Source organism: Lolium perenne, chromosome 7 (genome assembly GCF_019359855.2).
Source record: "Lolium perenne isolate Kyuss_39 chromosome 7, Kyuss_2.0, whole genome shotgun sequence".
NCBI classification, from domain to species: Eukaryota; Viridiplantae; Streptophyta; class Magnoliopsida; order Poales; family Poaceae; genus Lolium; species Lolium perenne.
In genome coordinates this window covers 78086245-78107032 of record NC_067250.2, presented here as the reverse complement: position 1 = coordinate 78107032, position 20788 = coordinate 78086245, and the positions used below count along the sequence as shown (strand labels likewise).

At 46.4% G+C, this 20788-nt stretch overlaps 1 protein-coding gene across 1 annotated transcript; it reads right to left on the bottom strand.

The window, feature by feature from the left end:
* Positions 1–5281: 5281 nt before the first annotated feature.
* LOC139829693 (probable galactinol--sucrose galactosyltransferase 1) lies at positions 5282–9698 on the bottom strand. The gene is made up of 12 exons (XM_051347436.2): positions 9368–9698; positions 8530–8765; positions 8327–8417; positions 8146–8194; positions 7968–8059; positions 7764–7871; positions 7541–7675; positions 7032–7442; positions 6763–6904; positions 6564–6631; positions 6333–6467; positions 5282–6244 (listed from the first exon to the last, which is right to left on the bottom strand). Exons 1-12 carry the CDS (start codon positions 9559–9561, stop codon positions 5656–5658), a joined length of 2250 nt encoding a protein of 749 aa, XP_051203396.1. The 5' UTR covers positions 9562–9698; the 3' UTR covers positions 5282–5655.
* Positions 9699–20788: the final 11090 nt, after the last annotated feature.

The window sequence follows — 20788 nt, the reverse complement described above, 5'->3', positions numbered from 1 at the left end:
CTCATAAACAGCAATAGTGATGGTATGGTGGCGCATCTTCCATTATTTTTTTCAAAGAAATTGGTTTCATGTTTATCACCGCCCGTTTACGCACATGATCAAATATGGAAGCTAGATACGTTATGTACACCTTTTTTGGATCAAAATATGGGAGCGATAATCGATTATTGTGTTCTGCATTTCAATCGTCTCGTGCGCACCTGAATCCCAATGAAAAACAACGAATAAGATATGCACCACACCGTGTGTAGCTCATAAACGGCATTAGTGATGGCGTGATGACGTGCTCCCTTCTTTTCCAAGGAAACCGGTTTCGTGTTTACCATCGCCTCGTTCATGCACGTGATCAAATATGGAGTTGAGTACATTATGTGCACCCCTTTTGGGATCGAAATATGTAAGCGATAGTCGATTGTTGTATTGTGTACATTATGTCACGCCTTGCGTACCCTAATCTCAATGAAAAACAACGGTTGAGCTATGCGCCTTACACGGAATCAGCTCGTAGACGGCATGATGATGCCGTGTTCACTTCTTTTTCTAGAAAATTGGTTCTGTGTTTATCATCGTCCCTTCAATGGACCTTCGTGCGATGCATATATGCCTCTCGTTGTGTTTTTCTTGGGGAATTTTCCAGACTGTGAATCGGGACTCCACGTTGGATCCGAGTCGACGAGGCTGACACGTTGGGTTATCAAACGGCGTTCTTCCGGTGCAGCTTGTCTAATTTGCTTGTAGCAAGTCACCAAGGTACAGTTCTCTGACTTGCCGTTGGAGCCGTGAGATCAAAATTGAAAGGCCCGGATCACTTGAAACACTGTACAAGTAGTACTGTACTGATGCACTACAATAGCATCAACTGTTCACGGTACTGTTTGTTACACTGTAGTATCACTTGTTTCAAACCATCAGATCTGAATCTAGCGGTAGAAAATGAGCACAAGTTTTTTTTAGATCAACGGGCCTCCGCCCATTTCCATGTCCATTGGGAAAACGAAAAGACAGTCACATCAACAGTACTTATTACAGCCCCAACTAGAGCATACTCAAACTACCAGAACAAAACAGACAAGAACTTTAACCACCCCTATAGGCAAACAGTAAAACCATCATCTAGCATATGACAAGAATTTGTTCAGCTATAACTCCAGGCTTTTTTTCTTTTTCTCCTCTTGATCACATAGCAGATAACTGCACATCCAGCATCAGGCGAGGAGCCAGCATCTCCGATGTCCTAGGACCAACCATCAACATTGTTTTGCGCCTCTTCAGTAGCTTGAGATTGTCGGGACTTCCACCATCTTCAACTCCAATCTCTTCACGCACTCTTCCATGAAACTCCGATTCTTCGACGGACAGAGAGGATTCCATTATTGCTTCAACAGCTTCACCACTCTCCTCCACAAAACCTGCATCAGACCATATACATCGGCCAAAGAACATGTCATTTCTATGTTTCCATGTTGACCACATAATAGCAGCAACAACCATATTAGTAACCACATTCTTTTTATTGCTCACCCATAACCTGGCCACATTTTTAAAGTTTAAACCAATCTCTTTTTGAAGAATGATAGATATCTTTGTCCACATGATTCTTAAAATATCACAAGAAAAGAACAAATGTTCCACAGTTTCATTTTCATTGCAAAGTAAGCAAGTTTTATCTAGAACAGTTTGCCTTTTCTCCGGGTTATCTCGTGTTAGAAGCTTGTTATGTGATACCAGCCACAAGTACACCTGAACCCTAGGGGGGCACATTTAATTTCCAAACTGCAGGGATAACTCCTCTAAAGTTAAGTACTGCATACAGAGATTGTGAAGTATATAGCCCTGAGCTATGTAACTTCCAAACCAAACTATCCTCATCACTTGTAAAAATAACAGAAGGTGCAATTTGTTCTAGTTGGTACCATTGTTCGATAATCTTTGAGTTAAACACTCTCCCAAAGGTGAGTTTTAACTCGCTCCCATCCCATACTTCCTTAATAGTTGCCCCTTGTTGATTGCACACGAAGTAAAGATCCAGAACATAATTGCTAAGCTCGTATTTCCTAGCCATTGATCCTCCCAAAACCTAATTTTATTACATTTACCAATCATCCATTGGTTCCCTAATATTGCATCTCTAGCCGCCCAAATAACACCTTTCCAGAACGGTGAAACCTCAGTTCTCTACAGCTGAAGACATTAGGATTATTAGTGTCATATTTAAAGACAGACAAATGTTGAGCTCTCTAATGTTCGAAATTCCCAGCCCACCATATTCTTTTTTCATCGCCACTAATTCCAAACGAGCCAGGTGGTATTTACAGTGTCCTTCATAATTGTCCCAGAGGCAATGTGCCATCTGCGAGTTAATGGCTCTCATAGCCCATGAAGGAAACTTGATAGCAGACATGAGGTATACAGGGATGCTTGCTAGACAGGATCCAATCAAAGTTATCCTTGCTGCATAAGACAATAATCTGCCTCTCCAGCCCGCTGGTCTTTTAAGAATAAGATCTATCACCGGTTGTAGATCTTCCTTTTTTAGTTTACTAAAATGCAGTGAAACCCCAAGATATTTCAAAGGGAACTTGCCTTTTTCACAGCCAAAAACTTGTGAATGAATATTAGCATGTTCTTCTGGAAAATTAATAGTTACCAAGTCACACTTCTCGAAGTTTATTCTCATGCCTGACATCTTCTCAAAGATTGAAAGGATCCATTTCAGATTTAAAGAGGCCTCCACGTTGTTTTTCAAGAATAACAATGTATCATCTGCATATTGCAGACTGGTAATCCCTCCAGGTCTAAAACGAGTAAGCATACCAGAAATAAGACTTTCATTTGCAGCTTTAATAAGCATTTTAGAAAATACATCAGCCATCATATTGAAAAGAATGGGTGAGAATGGGTCTCCCTGCATAAGACTTTTCCCTATTTCAAAAGAAATCACTATTTTGGTCATTGATTCTCACACCTACATAACCTTTATGGAGAAGCACATGTATTTTATCTAACCATTTTTTTGGCTAAAGCCACTTTGTTTAAGCATTTTCTTTAAGAACTCAATGTTAACTTTGTCATAAGCCTTTTCGTAGTCGAGTTTCAGAATCAGGCCCTCCATTTTATTTTTATGCACGTCATGGATGATCTCATGGGCGGTAACGATACTCTCCAAAATATATCTCTCTCTAATGAAGGCCGATTGGTTGGTTGAAATAAGTCTGTCCGCGCATTTACCCATTCTAGTGCAGGCTTTCGAGAAAATTTTGAAGCAACAATTTGTTAAATCAATAGGCCTGAACTTTTTCAAAGTTTTCGCATCAGCTTCCTTCGGAATAAGCGTGACTAAAATAAAGTTTAGCCTGAAAATATCAGCTTCATTTTTTAAAAAATCTCTAAAGAGATTTATCATATCTGTTTTAACCACCTCCCAATCATGGCATGATCTGAACGAGAGCGACATCGCCCGGCACGGACGGAGGATAGAGCGCACCAGTGGTCTGGCCGGTGGAGGTACGTGTGTGCACTTTGCATTATTTATTTTCAAGCCTTAAGAATTACTTCTGGCCATGGGCAGCCCGACCTGTGTCTTGGCCCAAAAATCCTAGGCCTGGGCCTAAAATGTTGGCCCGATGGATGGACCGGGCCTGGGTAGTCCAAAAGCATGAACTAGGGAGGTTTAACATGGCAGAGATTTGGTGCACCAGAGCACCTGTTTTCGTAATATTTGAAAATTATATATGTGTTTTAAATAATTATAAATTTTATTCTATGAATACATACACATGTTATGAATACACGTGCAAAGTTTTATTATAAATTACGTTGTATTTTGAGCTACAAAAAACAACAAATTTGTGGCTGTGCATAGGGATGATTTTTTTAATTTTTGTTACAAGTTTGTCTTTTTATTATAGATAAAAATACAACATTTTCATCCAAAATTTACTCCGTAATGTTTATATGTATGTGCATATTTATTTTCAGAATTTTTAGCATCGTAAAAATATATATTTTTTAAAAAAATCAGGAACATCGGTGCTCATGTGCCAAAGACACTTTTTGGGTTTAACATACAGTATGTTCCATGCCTTGATTCTCAATAAAATAGAAAACACTGCCTATTACATGGGTTGTATCTGATTGCAACACCGTAATCACTTTCTTTATAATATGTCCAGAAAAGAGTGTACTTCTATCTTTTTAGTATATATATTTTATTATACGAAAGATTGCTTCTTTCTCAACGCACGGAAATCAAACACAATAACATTTGGCACATGCTTTTCTCATTTTTTACATAAACTTAGCTCACTGGAGATGGTGGAACAAAAAAAAAATAGAGGCTTGCACCATCCCTATGCATTTTCTAATTCACTCCATATTTATTAAAGTATATGTTTATTTATTTGTGAATAGAGGGAGTATAAGAAAACTAGAGGAATGTACGGATTAATACTTCGACACTTCGACAGATCAAGAAAGAAGTTGTTATATCCAAGACTGTAAAGCTTGGAAATTTTGAGGGCCACGACCTCGCTAAGCATCTTTAGTGTTCTCTCTGTTTTTATTTACTTTGCGTTCCAAGTCTTCTCTTTTTATTCGAATCTCAAAGCACAATGGACGGTGACGGAAGCACCCAGACCCATGCGTGGGTGTACAAAATCCACTCTTTAATCAAAGTTAAAATTTATCACATGTAACCAAGAAATGTAGGTAAAAATATAAACATTTATACTTTATAAAAATTCTAGCACAATAGATTTTTTATTATACTGATATTTTTCTAAATATTTAATCAAAATTTTACTTACTTTAACTTTAACTAAATCCAAAATGCGAAGTAATTATGAGCGCATGGAGTAAAAGAGCAAACCGGGTATCTTTGGTCTTGAAGAGTCAGGCCAATCCAACCGCTTGCTCCTGCCCAACTCAGCAATTCCTTCTCCGGATTGGAACCCTTGGTTTGCCTTAAAGGTAATACCAAGTGTTCTGGAAAAAAAACTACCTGCTTTTGTAATATTTACTACTATATTTTAGACGTTTCGCGGCAACGCAGCCTAGGCTTGCTGAGGGAGTTGAAGACTGGGGCGGTATCTTTGGCTAGGCGTTCCAATTTCTGTAATCATTCATGCAAACATTTTATCTATTCAATAAAAATTGGCAAGTTTCTTTTTAAAAAATGGATCAACATTCAGCACGTTCACTGCCGATGGCACATGCTTCCATGTCCTTTTTATGCTAAAAATTCTCAAAATGTTGTAGAACAGAGAACACAAAACAAAAATCATCACGGCTAACCACAATTTAATCAATCTTTTCACTTAACCACCGATTCATACACAATGTTCAGTGCTACTATGTCCTCTTATTTCTCTCAGTGCACATGTCAATTGTCAAATACCCTATAACAAATCAGAAGCAAGACAATGCAACCTCTGCAAGAACAAAACAGCACATCTTCATCAAGGCGCGCAGGCTTCAGTGTCTTCGCTATTCTGAGAGTACACGGCCGTTCTCCCATTATTATACGACCGTGAAATTCTCACAAGTGATAATCCATCTTTTGTTCTTCAGAAACGTTCAGATTCTTCGTCTGAACTTCTCAGCCTCAGATCCCATAAAATTATTTTCCCGTCAATCTGCCACCCCAAGCATCAGATCTCAGTACACTATCGAGACGGTCCACGAGTAGAGTTCCCGCACCGGCACGCCGACGTCAAAGGTGACCAGGCCGGTGCCGTCGTGGTAGGAGAAATCAACCACCTCGGAATCCACAGCCACGCTCTTCGGCCTCGCTGAGGAGTAGGCTCCGACCGTGCCTGCGCCCCGCACTTTAACCTCGACGCCGCCATTGTCACCGTTGCTCACCCCCGTCACCGCCCCACCGGAGTTGAACATCCCGATCAGGCCGATCGGCGCGAAGGAGGCGCCGGTCGGCAGCCGCTTGAGGGGCACCACGGTGAACACCTCGTACTCGCGCGGCCTCAGTGTCACCGGCAACACGGCGTCCTTCGGCAGGACGGTCACCTCTCCTGCTACATGCGAGTAGACGACCACGTCGCCGTTCCAGCCATCGCCGGCGACCTCCGGAAGGCGGCTCACGTCCCGTCCGCGTAGGGCCCCGGTGATGGTCCCAGGCTGCACGTCGTGGATGAGGTTCTTCTTCCCTGTTCGGCACCAGCCGGCGCCCTGGCAGTTGAAGGCGCCGATCACGCCCGAGTGCGCGTTCAGGTTCCAGATCTTGAGAATGCTGCAGTTAACACCAAATGGTTTAGAAAAGTTCAGAGCTGCATCAGAAATGGATCTGCTATTCTGCTAGTACAAGTCTCACTGCTAACCTTTTGCCATCCCTTGTAGGATCGGAGAACAGGCAGTCTCTGGTCGGTCTCCCGGGGAGCTTGGCTCGCAGGATCGATCCATCAGGAAGCACGAGCTTCCTCAGCAGATCGAAGTCATGGTTTCCGGGTTTGTCACTGCATGATCACACACAGGGTTAGCATCAACGTGTTGTTCTTCAGCACATGAAAAAACTGAAAATTATGTACAGCTCTGTAGTGATGTCTTGTTACCTGACGTATATTGCGCAACCTCCGACTGCTCGTGCCGCGGCATGGTATTCTGCCATTGGGTGGACGCTCTGTCGGCACATAAGGGAAATTAGAAGTTCAGACATTAGATGATTGCCAGTATCATGAGAACACAGGAAAGTTATTTCAAAAAAAAAAAGAGAACACAGGAAAGTACTACTTGTAGAGATCTTTTACTCACATGGAACATGTCCCAATCTGGCTGCATGAACTCTCCAACGAACACGGTATTGTACGCCACAGCTGCAATGTGTATGGTATGTGAAGCCGGGTCCCTAGGCCAGAAATCATCTGAGGCTCTCACTACCGCGCTTCTTTTCGAACTGTGGCAAGATCAGGACCATGTAAATCACCAACAATATATTTTCAGGCAACTTTAATTTTTGAGAAAATATTTTCAGGCAAGTGCGCCAAACTATAAATATAGTTTCATGACCAAAATAAGTTTACCTGTATAAGTTATCAGTGTTGTGGCTCATGCATGATATTATGTCGTTGTCACGGAAATTTCTAGCGATGGAAGCTTCTAGAGCTTGCTGATACTTCCTAGCCAAAAGCACCCTTCCACCATGACCAGCACCTAAGGCCTCGAGAACGTTTTGCACATCTACTTTCACGCCGTCGATACCAGCAGACGCGAGGTACGAGTGGAGCTCATTGTAGAAGCTGAATATTTTGTCAGGGTTCACAAGGCCAAGGCCGTTTGCTGCTATGTTGTCCATGAACAAACATGGTTCATTCTTCTGAACTCCTGGTGATGAGACAGGGTATTGCATCTTGGATTGATAATGCTCCATCCCATCAGCGCTGGGCCTTACTCCACCCCAGTACCCAGTGATCGCATGCCATACATAAACATACCTGAATTTTGGCATTTAAAAAATAGGAAAGATGAGTACTGTGACACAATTTTTATCATGATGCATGACGAGGCAGCACACTGACAAGCAACACCATACTTGAGCTCATGTTTCCCCTTGATTTCACTGACAATATGGGCGAGGCCATTTGCCGGATCGTCTTCTCTGTGACCCTTCCTTCCATTCTTCTGAAATTTGTGGTTCTCCTTGATATTGTATAATCTGTTTGCGAAGCTATAGGCAGAGGACAGTCATATATCAGTGATCACAACTAAAGGTCTAGCAATTTTATCAAGAGCATGAATTCTTCTAGGTAGCTTACTTGGCTGCATTATCAGTTATACATGCTTTTCCTGCTGGATCCATACTGACCGATTGCCATCCGTCATCGATTATGACAAACTTAGGAGCTACTCCACCCTTTTCCAAACTGGAAAATATAGAAAAAATAAATGGTAGAATTTCGGTATAATTCGCATAACATAAGTATTATTGTCGGCGGTAATATAAGAGACCGGTAAAACACCTCTGTAGTCCTTCCTTCACTCCTTCAGCTGTCACATCAGTGTAAAATGCATCCCATGTGCACCAGCCAAACCAGTTTAGCATGTCTGGCATCTGAAGAAAGGTGAGAGTTACAGGCCCTGGAGTAGTAAGGATGCAACATGCAAATGCTAATATGTAGGATTGCTTGAAGAAGGTACCTTCTTTTTTTCCCTGTGAGAGAATGTCTGCAAGTGCCTCTCAACAGCTCTGCGAATAGGCAATTCATTTGGCGTCAGTGAGAAAGCAATTCATTCAGGGAAATTAGTACATGGCAAGTTTGATCTGCAGAACTGTACGGAACTAAAATAGGAAGATCAAATGCTGAAAACATTGACATACTTGACAGCGTTTGTGATGACCTCAAACGGATCCGATCCCGCACCGACGTAAACTAGATGGGTGCCTTCAAATGATTCCACAGCTGGATCACCTGAATTACAGAAAGAAAAAAACAAGAGTCACTACCATACATCATGAAACAGCTGCGCTGAACCTGAACTGGATGAATAGATGTTTCTGTGATCCTTCTGTCAGTTACTTACCACTCTCCAAACAGATTTCCAGCTCGTCATCTTCGTTCCCCTGGAGGACAGCACGGAATGAGCCCTCCAGGATTGGGAGGAAGACGGTGTACACCGCGGATTGCTCGTCCCCGGCACCGTCGGCGGCCTCGACGATCAAGAACTGCGTCTCGACGGGAATGTCACGGCCCGACGAGCCCATCCTCTGCGTCATCCACCACATCTTGAACCTGAACGTGCACATGAATCGTAGGTCCCTGCAACACAAGCATGCCATGGCTTACATAATTATTCAGTACAGCTAATTCCTTTATTCTTTATGATGAACTGCAGGAGCTCTGTTCTATCAAGTATTCATTTTGCAAGGCAAGTCGTAATCGATGACTTCTGTTTTGCTAGCTAAGCTTTCATTGGTTGTCTACTTTCTCTTATTGGGGGAAGACCGTTTAGTAATGTTAGTTTGTTGAGTTAACGATTTTCTTGTACTACCGAAGATGCAGTCACCAATAACCAGCATCTCTTCTTGAACAGCTGTTGCACTTGCACCTTCTTCCACCTCTAGTGAAGCGAATTTTAGTCTCTTTTTAAGAGTTATTAATAATGATGTGAGGAAAAAAAGTTACTGCACTTTTTTTTTTGAAAGTTACCGGGCTTTACTTTCCAGGAAACTATTCCTACTTTTCAAGAGCGCAGACAAGACAAGATTGCAAACTACACATGGTTTTTCTTGCACATGGCAGGCATCAAGTAAACCATACTAGGACTATTATTAAACAGAAAATAGAACGCAAAGGACAAAACAGACAGCTCTGGAACAGCAGAGAAAAGCGAACAACACACGCAGCTCCTGTCTGCTCACCTGAGCTTCCCGACGGGGAAGACGCTGCGGCTGCCGGCGGGGGCGGACCGAACGCCGAGGAAGGCGCCGTCGAGCATCCCGCCCCCGGCTGCCGGCGTGACGAGCACATTGTCGCGCACCTCCGTCAGGACCGTGGCCCCCAGCGCCACCAGGCTGCCGTCTTCCTGGACCGCGATCCCGGCTCCCACCGTCATCTTCTTCCGAAGTCGGATCAAATTGAATGGAAAGAAAAACAACGGTGGCGTGGCGGCTCGCCGGGTCGGCCGAAGGAGAGGTCGTAGATATGTGGCGCCGCGGCTGTGGCCTGTGGCAGTTGTGTGCTGGTGGCTGGTGCTGCCCTCGGATGCCCGCGCTCTCCCTCGTTTTATACCCGTCGTCGGGGCGGGGAGTTTTGCGGTTCGACCCCTGGAACGGACGTGGTCTCAGATAAGGTTCGCTGCATCTGCCATCATCTATTTCTTTTCTCGTCTTCGTCGTGTCACGGTGTCAAATGCAAATTCAAACTCTCTCGTGATTAGTGATGGCGGTTCCGTGTTTATCCCCTCCCGTCCATGCACACGATTCAATATGGAATCAATTGTTGTGTTGTGCATATATACCACGCCGTGCACCCGAATGCCAATGAAAAAAAAGTAGAGATATGCACCACACGCAGGATCAGCTAAAAATAAGGCAATACTAATGGCCTGATGACATGTTGCCTTATTTTCTTTCAAGGCAATTGGTTCGTGTTTACCACCGCCCTGTCCATGCATATATGATCAAATATGAAAGTTAGGTACATTATGTAGACATTTTTGAGTCGAAATATGCGAGCAATAATTGATTGTTGTGTCGTGCATATACGCCGCACGTTGCGTACCTAGATTCCAATGAAAAACAACATAGAGATATGGCGTGCAGCTCGTAAACGGCAATAGTGATGATGTGACGTCGTGTTCTTTTTTTTTCAAGGCAATTGGTTCCGTGTTTACCACCGCCCCGTCCCGGCACGCGATCAAATATGAAAGTTAGGTATATTATGTAGACCTTTTTAGGGGCCGAAATATGCTAACCATAATCGAGTGTTGTGTTGTGCATATATGTTGCACGTTGCGTACCTAAATTCCGGTGAAAAACAATGTAGAGATATGCGCCACACGCTGAATCAGCTCGTAAACGACATTAGTGATGACATGAGGTCGTGTTTCCTTCTTTTCCTTTTTTCAAGGCAATTGGTTCCGTGTTTACCACCATCCTATTCTTGCACGTGATCGAATATGGAAGTTAGGTACATTATGTAGACCTTTTTTGGGGTTTGAAATATGCGAGTGATAATTGATTGGTGTGTTGTGCATATATGCCGCACTTGTGTACCTGAATTCCAATGAAAAACAACATAGAGATATTCACGACTCGCGTGATCAGCTCGTAAATGATAGTAGTGATGATGTGAAGTCGTGTTCCCTTCTTTTTTTTCAAGGCAATTGGTTCCGTGTTTACCACCGTCTTGTCCTTGCACGCAATCGAATATGGATCGTAGCTACATTATGTAGAACTTTTTTTGGGGTCAAAACATGCGAGTGATAATCGATTGTTGTGCTGTGCATATATGCCGCACTTGGGTATTTGAATTCTAGTGAAAAACAATGTAGAGATATGCATCACACGCTGGCTCAGCTCGTAAACGGCAATAGTGATGACATGATGTATGTGATCCCTTCTTTTGCTTTTTTCAAGACAATTGGTTCCGTGTTTACAACCGCCCTGTCCTTGCACGCGACCAAATATGGAAGTTGGGTACATTATGTAGAGCTTTCTTTGGAGTCGAAATATGTGAGCAATAATGGATTGTTGTGTTGTACATATATGCCACACCTTGTGTACCTAATCCCAACGAAAACAACGGTTGAGGTATGCGTCAGACACACAATATAAGCTCGTAAAACAACAACAGTGACGATGTGATGGCGTGTTCCCTTCTTTCTTTTTAAGACAATTGGTTCTTTGCTTACCACCGCCATGTCCTAGCACGCGAACCCGAATCCCAAAAAAAAGGTAGAGATATGGGCCCTCGCGGAATCAGCTCGTAAATGGCAATGGTGATGACGCGGTTCCGTGTTCCTTTTTTTTTGCAAAGCAATTGGTTCTGTGTTTACAACCGGCCCGCCCTTGCGAGTGATAATTGATTGTTGTTTGTGCATATATGCCGTGCCTAGCATACCCGAATCCCATACGCAAGTTAGGTACATTATGTACTTTTTTTGGGGTCGGAATATACGAGCGATAATCGGTGCATATCCGCGCGGTGCTTAACTGAATCCCAATGTAAAACAACGGTGGAGATATGCGCCGCACGTGGCATTGGTGACGGCGTGATGCCGTGCTTCCTTCTTTTTCAAGGCAATTGGTTTCGTGTTTACCACCTTCCGCCGATCCACGTGATTGCCTTTTCGGGGAGATAATTTCTATTAGTCCATGGGTAGATCACACCCAACAATCGGCGCAATAAAAGGAGACAACTTAACCATGATATTTTTCTCTCACCTAGCCATGGTCACATGTTGTTTGCTAAAATTGGTCCACGAGAAAATATGAATATATGGTTCATGTCCTATAGTGTTTTTTCCCGTTTTGGGGGGAATTTTCCCTCAATCACGTATATTTTTCTCTCTTCTGGCCACATGTTGTTTTGCTGAAGGTTGTCCGTCCACGCAGATAAATCTGGACGAGGTCCTATAGAATTTGTTTCCCCGTTTTTGGGGAATTTTCCCGACTGCGAATTGGGACTCCACGGGGGATCCGAGTCGGCGACAATGACATGCTGATGCGTTGTCTACGCGAAATACCTATCTCTCTCTGGTCTCATTCTGGACACAGCAGGCACGCACGCAGACCGTTGCTGGGCGGGTAGAAATTCCGGTGACGAAGAATACGCGCGCCGTATCTGTGCAGATGCCGTCTGCTGATGCTTCGGCATGGGGGAACGAACCGCCGACCGCAAACGCGGAGGTTTGTTGCTTCCCAAAGCCCGCCAATCGGGACAACTGCCGCTCTGCAACTCAACTGCGACTGCGAGGCGGTGGAAACAAACAAAGACGCTAGTATGCTCTATTCACCCTTTGGATTGCATCAGAAAACACCCAAGCTCCCGCGCTAAATTGTTTGACTGCCATGCCCTTCGTCAAAATAAAATAAAAGCTAAACTTGAGAAAAAGTATATTACTACTTTTTGTGCGAAAATTCCGACAATCTATCAATAATCATCAATAGAAGGAAATGAAAACGTTTCGTCCTGGGCTCCCGCGAGCCCCAGGGTGAAACCCTAGATCGCGCTGCCAACGACCTCCCTCTTTGCCCCCTGCATCGCCGCCGCCAGAGGGCGTTACCGGGCGAAGCCTGGGTGACGTCGGCGGCGAGGCGTCCTCTCCCCTCCTCGCGGTGATGGTGGCGCGAGCAGCACTGGCGCTTGGAGGCGCGATGTTGGGAAGGGGCGTGGCGGCACGGCTGCTCTACGGCGAAGTGGTGGCTCTGCGGGCTCTTCTGACGCTAGAGCGGCGGCCATGGGTGGTGAGGCCGCGCTGGCTTTGCGGCAAGCATCGCGCACAGGTGCTCGCCTTATCCTTGGTCGTGTGGACAGCGAGGAGAGGATGGGTGCTGGCTGTGGAGCTCGGGCTGCTCGTCAGTTCCTGCTCCAGATCTGAAGTGGATGCATCCCTGGACACGTCGGTGCTGCCTCTCGTGGCATCTTGTTGCCGGATCTGGCGCCCAACTAGGTGTTGGAGGTGGGGACTTAGACCGGGAGAAATCTCTGGCTGGTCTTGCCAGCCATGATGGCGGCGACGCCTGTGGGCGGCCCCTATCCCTAGAGGCTCTGTTGAGGTACTTTTCCCTTCCCTCCGGCTCCTCTCCTTACCCGGGACAAATCTAAAATCCTCTTGGGCGGCAGCGGCGTCGTGGGCGTTGTCACTGTTGTGGGTATACTTTATGGGTATATCAACGGCATGGCCTAGATCCGGCAAGCCAGGGTGGCCCACAGACGGTGATGTGGCATGTGGCCCATCGGGCGGCTCAGTTGCTGTAGATCCTGAAGGATGAAGTCCAGCCCAGGAACAGGAAGCCGGATCCCAACCGACCTACGAAGGAGGCCGGATCCGTGAAGGCCCATGAAGTATCCGGATCCAGCACGTTCTTAGAGGAAGGCGGATCATTGACGTACACGGCAAGACTTTGTACCGTAGTTAGCCAACTTGTATTCCGGCTAGGACTCTCCATGTAAACCCTAGATCCGTGCGCCTTTATAAGCCGGATCCCGTGAGCCCTAGAGGCACAACCACAACTCATTGTAACAACGCGAAAGCGCCTAGATAATTCCAGACAAGCAGCAGTAGGCCCTGTCATCGTGCAGGTATTTCGAAGCTGGGTAAATCGCGTACCACCGTCCCGTGTGCACTCCGCCCTATGGCCCCTACTTCTTCTCCCCCTCGTGAGGATCCCTCCTCCGAGGCACCATCGAATAGGCAACGACAGTCACCTTCCCGAAGGTGCCATTTTGGGTGAGAGGGATGTGGGCTTGTTCCAGTTCTGCTTGTTCAGCGCCAAAGTTGGGGCCTTGGTGATGGCCGGGGGCCCTTCTTCTTCGCAGCTTCTGTATCAACGACGACACCAAGTAGCTTCTCTCGTCGTGGGGATTCCGTGTTCGTGGGAAATCGCCTGTTGGGGAGCGGTGAAGTGCAGTGGCAGGGTTGGTTTCTGGTTCTTATGGTAGCCTAGTCCTGGTTCATGTTCTTTTCTCTAGGGTGAGCGTCTCGATGGCCGACGATTTGGCGCCCTCCGAGCCAGGGCGAAAGGGCACGGGCCCTTTTTCGGCCATGGAAAAGGGTGATCAGGCGATGGCTTCCCTCCTGGAGATGAATGCTCTTCTCACCTCACTAGCCGCTTCTCCCGAAGATTGGCAGCGTCGTTAACTTGGTACTCCATTCGCGGCTGAGAGCATCGTCAACATCTAGCAGATCTTTCTTGTTTTTATCTTCTATTTACAGTTTGTTAGCGATGTTGTAAACTGTTTACAGCATCTTGTATCTGTTGTTAAGGCCTTACTAATTTAAGGTAGGGCTACTGCATAATGTTTTAGAATAACCATTAATAGAGTACAAACAGACCCGAATGCAATAAAAATTACTAGTAAATCATTGGACCATCTAACGATGACTACAAAGACTAGCACAAACCGAAGGCAAGCGTCGCTAGCCGGAGGACGGAACCCTAGATGGGTTTTCTTTTTTTGATAAAGGAAATATATTTATATCAAAAGATACCAATTACACCCAGCCTCTGCAACAACGCAACACCCTAATAGCGGTACGGATGCACATAGCCAAAAACAGAAAAGAAAACTAAGAAACAAAAGTCCCTCTATAGCATCCTAGGCTTAGCAACAGCAATACAACCACCATCAAGACAACACCTGAAATATATAATCTCCAAAAACGACGTCTCCAAGAAGGAAACGGTACACCAGCGCCATCGTCGCCCGACCAAAGATCTTAGGTTTTCACCCTGAAGATAGTCCCCGCTCTCAAAACAATGCCTCCAACAAAGTCATTGCCTGGCACAACCAGTTAAGGCCAGACCTTGGGTTTTCACCCTGAATGAATTTCACCTGTGCTACCGGCCCCACTTCCATATGACTGCTGCCAAGCCCGGGGCACCAAGCAAGTCCCTCAACAACGCGGAGACTTGAACCTCCCTTAGCTAGTCCTCCTCTCCGGCCTTCATGTTATTCCCTTCATTTGACTGCATCATGGAACAAAATGTTTCTTGATGCTAACACAGACTAGAGCTTCGCGCCGCTCCCACCAGAACCAATCGGCCGGAATAAAAGCATGGGTGCGCAAACTCCACAGAAAAAAGCACTGTTACATTTGCCGGCGACGCCTTTCGGAACTCAACACTCATACCAGATCGAGAAGAGCAAACCTCAGGTAAGTCTTCTTCGCCCAAGAGAGACCCTAGGACCGCCGCCTTTATTCAGGTTGGGGCCCCACATCGGCGACCATCCCAGGCTGGCCACAGTTGCCGCCAGAGACACCAAGCACAGATCGCGTTGTCCGGAGACACCGCACACGCCCTAGGCACCGCCGCAGCCGATAGCCAGCCCTCCACCGGCGACATCAGCCGCCGCCTGCTTCCACGCCTCTCCACCTCGCCGCCAGAACGCGGTGACAGATCGAAAGACCCACCACCACCATCCGCAGGCCGACCATCTCCGGCGAAGAAGAGGGCCGCCTCCACCGTCGAACCCAAGGCTGCTGCCCCGGGCGACCTCGTGCCGCGGGAGAAGCTCAAGATCACCCCCACGCACCGGTGAGAGGCGGGGGGGGGGGGGGGGGGGGGTTGTGGCGCAGATCAACGACCTGGCCGTCGCCCACTGACATAGGCATCCCAAATGGGCCTGCCGAAGATAGTACCCGGGGTTTACTGAAGGCCCACTACCCGAAGAATAAGAAGATTCGGAAGCCCAAGATATTATTAAGGAAAGCTAGAGTTGTAATAGAAAGTCTTATTTGTAATCTTGCGGGATGAGTTAGAAACCTTCCCGGACTTTGTAACTTGTACAGCACGAATCCCTCGGCTCCACCTCCTATATAAGGGGGAGTCGAGGGACGCAGAGAGGATCGAATCATTGTTTTACAAACCCTAGTTTTCATAATCGTCGAGTACTTTTCGGCTGAAACCTTCGAGATCTACTTGCCCTCTACTTCCAACTAAACCCTAGCCTACAATCCATAGGCATTGACAAGTTAATACCTTGTCAATTGGCGCCGTCTGTGGGAATTAGAGGCGTAAGGATCTGATCTCGATGGCACGCTCAAGATCTTCAACATCGTCATCCGCAAGCAACGCAATGGATCGAGGTAAACAGATCGCTGCTGGTCCTGTCGATTTTTTTCCTCACCCACCCTCCCGTTTGGATGCATATGCGTATCTGACGGAGCCTATGGAGATGACGTTCGGAAGATTTCACTTTCGCGTCGAGAAAGAAGGATCATATCGTGTCGAAATTCCGATTTCGTCGGGATCGTCGGCGGTCGATTCTGATTTTTCAAGCTATACATCGTCAACCGGATCAGGAGAAGAAGAAACTTCGTCGTCACGCTACATCAGTACCAGGGCAAGAGAGAAGCTCGCCAAGATCTTCAGCGACATGTCGTTTGAGTCATCTGCGGACTCATATATAAGCGATGGCTCAAGCAGTATCGACAGTTACGACTTCATCGACAAATCTACTACAGTGGGCAAGGTCTTCACCAATCTCAACGATGGTGTCACCAAACCCAACATAGATCTGAATACAAAATATCATCAGATTTATGTCATTGGAGAGCCAAGCAATGATCAAGAGGAAACATCTGAGGCTTTCGACGATCTGGGAAATCCATACGTCGATCCCTCCGATCTGCGACGAGGCTTGGGCAATAAATACGTCGGGCCACAGCCGCGACACAGAGTTCGACTCCCGCAAGCAGCATGGGATAGAGCCGCGAGAGCTATGGACGGCTCAGAACCAATGGCTACCACAGCCACGCCAGAGGAATTACAAGCATATCAATATAGGCTTGCACGAGCGGCAAGGGAATTGGAAAAACAGACAGCTGAGTTAAACAGAAGAAAGGAGGCAGCTTCTGCATCCAGCAGGAGAAGAGCAGAGCTGAGTCGACAATCTAGAACTTCGGGTGATAGCCACAGGGAGGCTCGGAACAGAGCGAGATCAAGGTTACAACACATACCCGAAGCAGAAAGAGAGCACCTTGTCCAAAACCTCGACATGTCCTTTATGTCGATAGACACAAGAGGAAACATCATCCCTAAGACACCAGAGGCTGGGTATATGGCGACACATGCTTTTATCCTCGCATCCAAACCACCTCCAGGGGATCCAAGGGAAACACTTTACAACATGGAGATAGCAGGAGTTGGTGCCATGGGGACGACGTTTGTATCAACACCTCCCGAAGGAACAGCAAGGCAAAATAGTCCACGACCTGCGGCAGCAGCAGCAGCAGCTCCTGAAGGACCAAGTGGAGCAAGAGATACGGCAGCACAAGCAAGGGTTGACAGAGCGCGACAAAGCAGAAGAGAACATCGGCAGTCCCCAGAGTTAAACGACGAGGATATGTGCGGTTTGCCGTGCTTCACGAGGAGAGTGCGAAAAACTCGAGTACCTTCGGGATTCAAGTTGCCTGATAATTTCAAAAAATTCGACGGCCTTCAAGATCCAGAAGATTGGCTAGTTGATTATCTCGAGACGGTGAAACTCACAGGAGGAACCAGAGCAACAGCTATGCAAAGCATCCAGGTGCATTTGAGTGGAGCCGCACGGTCTTGGATAAAGAAACTCCCTCCAGGATCTATCGACAGTTGGGAAAGCTTCGAGGACGTGTTCGTCAAGAACTTCAGGTCCACGTGCAAAAAACCTGCGTCGTTAGAGGAGTTGAGAGCATGTCGACAAAAGCCAGACGAGCCAATGAGAAAATATATCCAAAGGTGGAACATCATCAAAAACTCGGCAGAAAATATATCTGACGAAAGAGCGATAGATGCGTTCGTCGCAGGAATCAGGCGTGGAGATTTTGTCGAGGACTTGGGAAGGACCAACCCAAAGACAGTATCCGCGTTAATGGAAATAGCAAACAGATGGGCAGATGGAGAAGATGCTGTCCACAACAAACGGCACAGGTCGCCAGAGGAGGACCGTGGTCGAAATTATCAACCGAGGCGACGATTTCCTCGGCAGTACCCGAACTATGATGCTCCAGGACAGATTTCGGTAGGTTTTCGGGCAAACACAGGAGGAAACAACAGAGATGATTATCAGAGAAGCAATGAGCAGCGAGGCGATAATAGAGACGATTCTCGAAACAACAGGCAAAATAGCGGACCTAGGTTCCCGAGGCCTTTCGTGTCTCCTGAAGAGATGATGAATGGGCCGTGCCAGATGCATTTTTTCCTCGACAGTAACGGAAAAAGCAGTCAGGACATCTGCAGAAAGATTGTCGCAATTTCCAGGCAATGTTAAGGTGGGCAGAGCATGCTAACGCTCGAGCAGCACAGAGAAATCCTCAAGAACCCGGGAGCGAGATTCACTTGCCACCTCCTCCCGCAATTACGGAAGACAATCGACATCAGCTCAGAATAGCGGCAGCACCACCACCACCACCTTACGTTGATCCTAACTCCAACGGAGCGGTGTCGATGATTCAGAAGGGAAGGCCATCCAATAGAGCTCAGAAAGTAATCTCGCGACAGGTGTTCATGGCAGAAAAAATGCCTCCACCAACAGTCGAGTATCTTAATTGGTCAGGGCAAGATATTGGCTTCACCATAGCAGATCATCCGCAGAAAGTTCCTCGACCAGGGCAGTCAGCACTTATTCTACCAGCGGTCATTGCGGGATTTGATGTCTCTCGAGTGTTCATAGATGGCGGCAGCAGCTTAAACCTTATGTATGCAGATACATTGAGGAAGATGAATATATCCTTAGCAAACTTGAAGCCAACAGACACGAGATTCCATGGTATCACACCGGAGAAACCAAGTTATCCACTGGGGAAGATCAATCTCGACGTTCAGTTTGGAACCCGAGAGAATTATAGAATCGAGAAGCTGGAGTTTGAAGTTGTGGATTTTCCGTTGCAGTACCACGCTCTGTTGGGACGACCATCATATGCTAGATTTATGGCGGTACCACACTATACATACCTGTTGTGGAGGATGCCTGGACCGAAGGGACCAATCACAGTCAAAGGAAGCTTCGCCTTAGCCGATAAGTGCGATAAGGATTTTCATCGGATATCAGAAACTTTCGGGATGCAAGCTGAGTATTTGGCGTCAAGGAGTATGACTGACTACGACGTGTTGCCAGACGTTGGAAGGCCAAATAAAGAATCAACTTTCAATACCGAGAAAAATTCTAAGGAGGTGCAGATTCACCCGACAGACCCAAAAAAGACGACATCCATCGCAAACGACATGGACCTCGCATAGGAAAGCGCGCTCGTCGAGTTCCTCCGTGAGAACTGGAAAATCTTCGCATGGTGTCCAGCTGACATGCCAGGAGTACCCAGGGAACTTGCCGAGCACCACCTAAACTTGGATCCACTAGCGAGACCAATCAAACAACCTTTGCGACGTTTTTCGGAACCAAACCGCAAGGCCATGCTGTCAGAAATCGATCGACTACGAGAAGCTGGTTTTATCAAGGAGTTGCACACAGAAGCCACATGGGTAGCAAATCCTGTGTTGGTGCCGAAGAAAAACACTAAGGTCCTTTGCATGTGCGTCGACTTTACGTGTCACAATAAACATTGTCCAAAGGATCACTTTCCCCTCCCGAGGATCGATCAAATTATCGACTCCACGGCTGGATGTGAACGTCTTTCTTTCCTGGACGCATATTCTGGTTACAACCAGATCAGATTGAAAGAAGAAGATGAAGTAAAGACAGCGTTCATCACACCTTATGGCGTGTTTTGCTACAGAACAATGCCCTTTTGTCTGAAAAACGCGGGAGCAACATATCAGAGGATGATGCAGAAGTGTTTGGCGACACAGATTGGGAAAAACGTGCAAGTATACATCGACGATGTCATCATAACGTCAAAAAAGGGGGCAACGCTGATCGAGGATCTCAAGGAAACCTTTGACAACCTCGACAAATTCTGCCTCAAGCTGAACCCGACGAAGTGTTCTTTTGGCGTTCCAGCAGGAGAACTTCTGGGGTTTCTAGTTTCAGCAAGAGGGATTGAAACAAATCCCGACAAAATACAGGCTATCGTAAAAATGAGGAAGCCAACAAAGTTGAAAGAAATACAGCAGCTAACTGGGCGAGTCGCAGCTTTGAGCAGATTCGTCGCCAGGCTGGGAGAAAAAGCGTTACCATTTTACGCTCTGATAAAGCAAGGAGAGAAATTCCAGTGGAACGAAGAGGCCGACAGAGCTTTCGAGGATTTGAAGCGCACAATCTCGACACCACCAATCTTGGTGGCGCCGAAGGAAAAGGAACCTCTCCTACTGTATATTGCAGCCACGCCCCAAGTGGTTAGCACGGTGCTAGTCGTTGAAAGAGAAGAAGAAGGAAAACTCCATGGAGTGCAAAGGCCAGTATATTTCATCAGTGAAGTTTTATCGCCTTCCAAACAGCGGTACCCGCAGTACCAGAAACTAGCATATGGAGTAATTACAACGGCAAGGAAGTTGCGCCACTATTTTTCGGCACACCCGATAATAGTAGTCAACGAAGCACCTCTTTCAAATATACTGAACAATCCAGAAGCTACAGGGCGTGTCTCCCTTTGGGGAATAGAACTTTCCCCTCGGGACATCACGTATGAAAAAAGAAAGGCAATCAAGTCGCAAGTTACGCGATTTCATTGCAGAGTG

Excerpts from the sequence above, each read along its gene's own strand:
- LOC139829693 (XM_051347436.2), bottom strand. The coding sequence starts at position 9,561 with ATGACGGTGGGAGCCGGGATCGCGGTCCAGGAAGACGGCAGCCTGGTG. Across the intron at positions 8,195-8,326 it reads GTCATCACAAACGCTGTCAA|AGCTGTTGAGAGGCACTTGC; the intron begins GTATGTCAATGT and ends GCCTATTCGCAG. Across the intron at positions 6,245-6,332 it reads CCTACAAGGGATGGCAAAAG|CATTCTCAAGATCTGGAACC; the intron begins GTTAGCAGTGAG and ends TGTTAACTGCAG.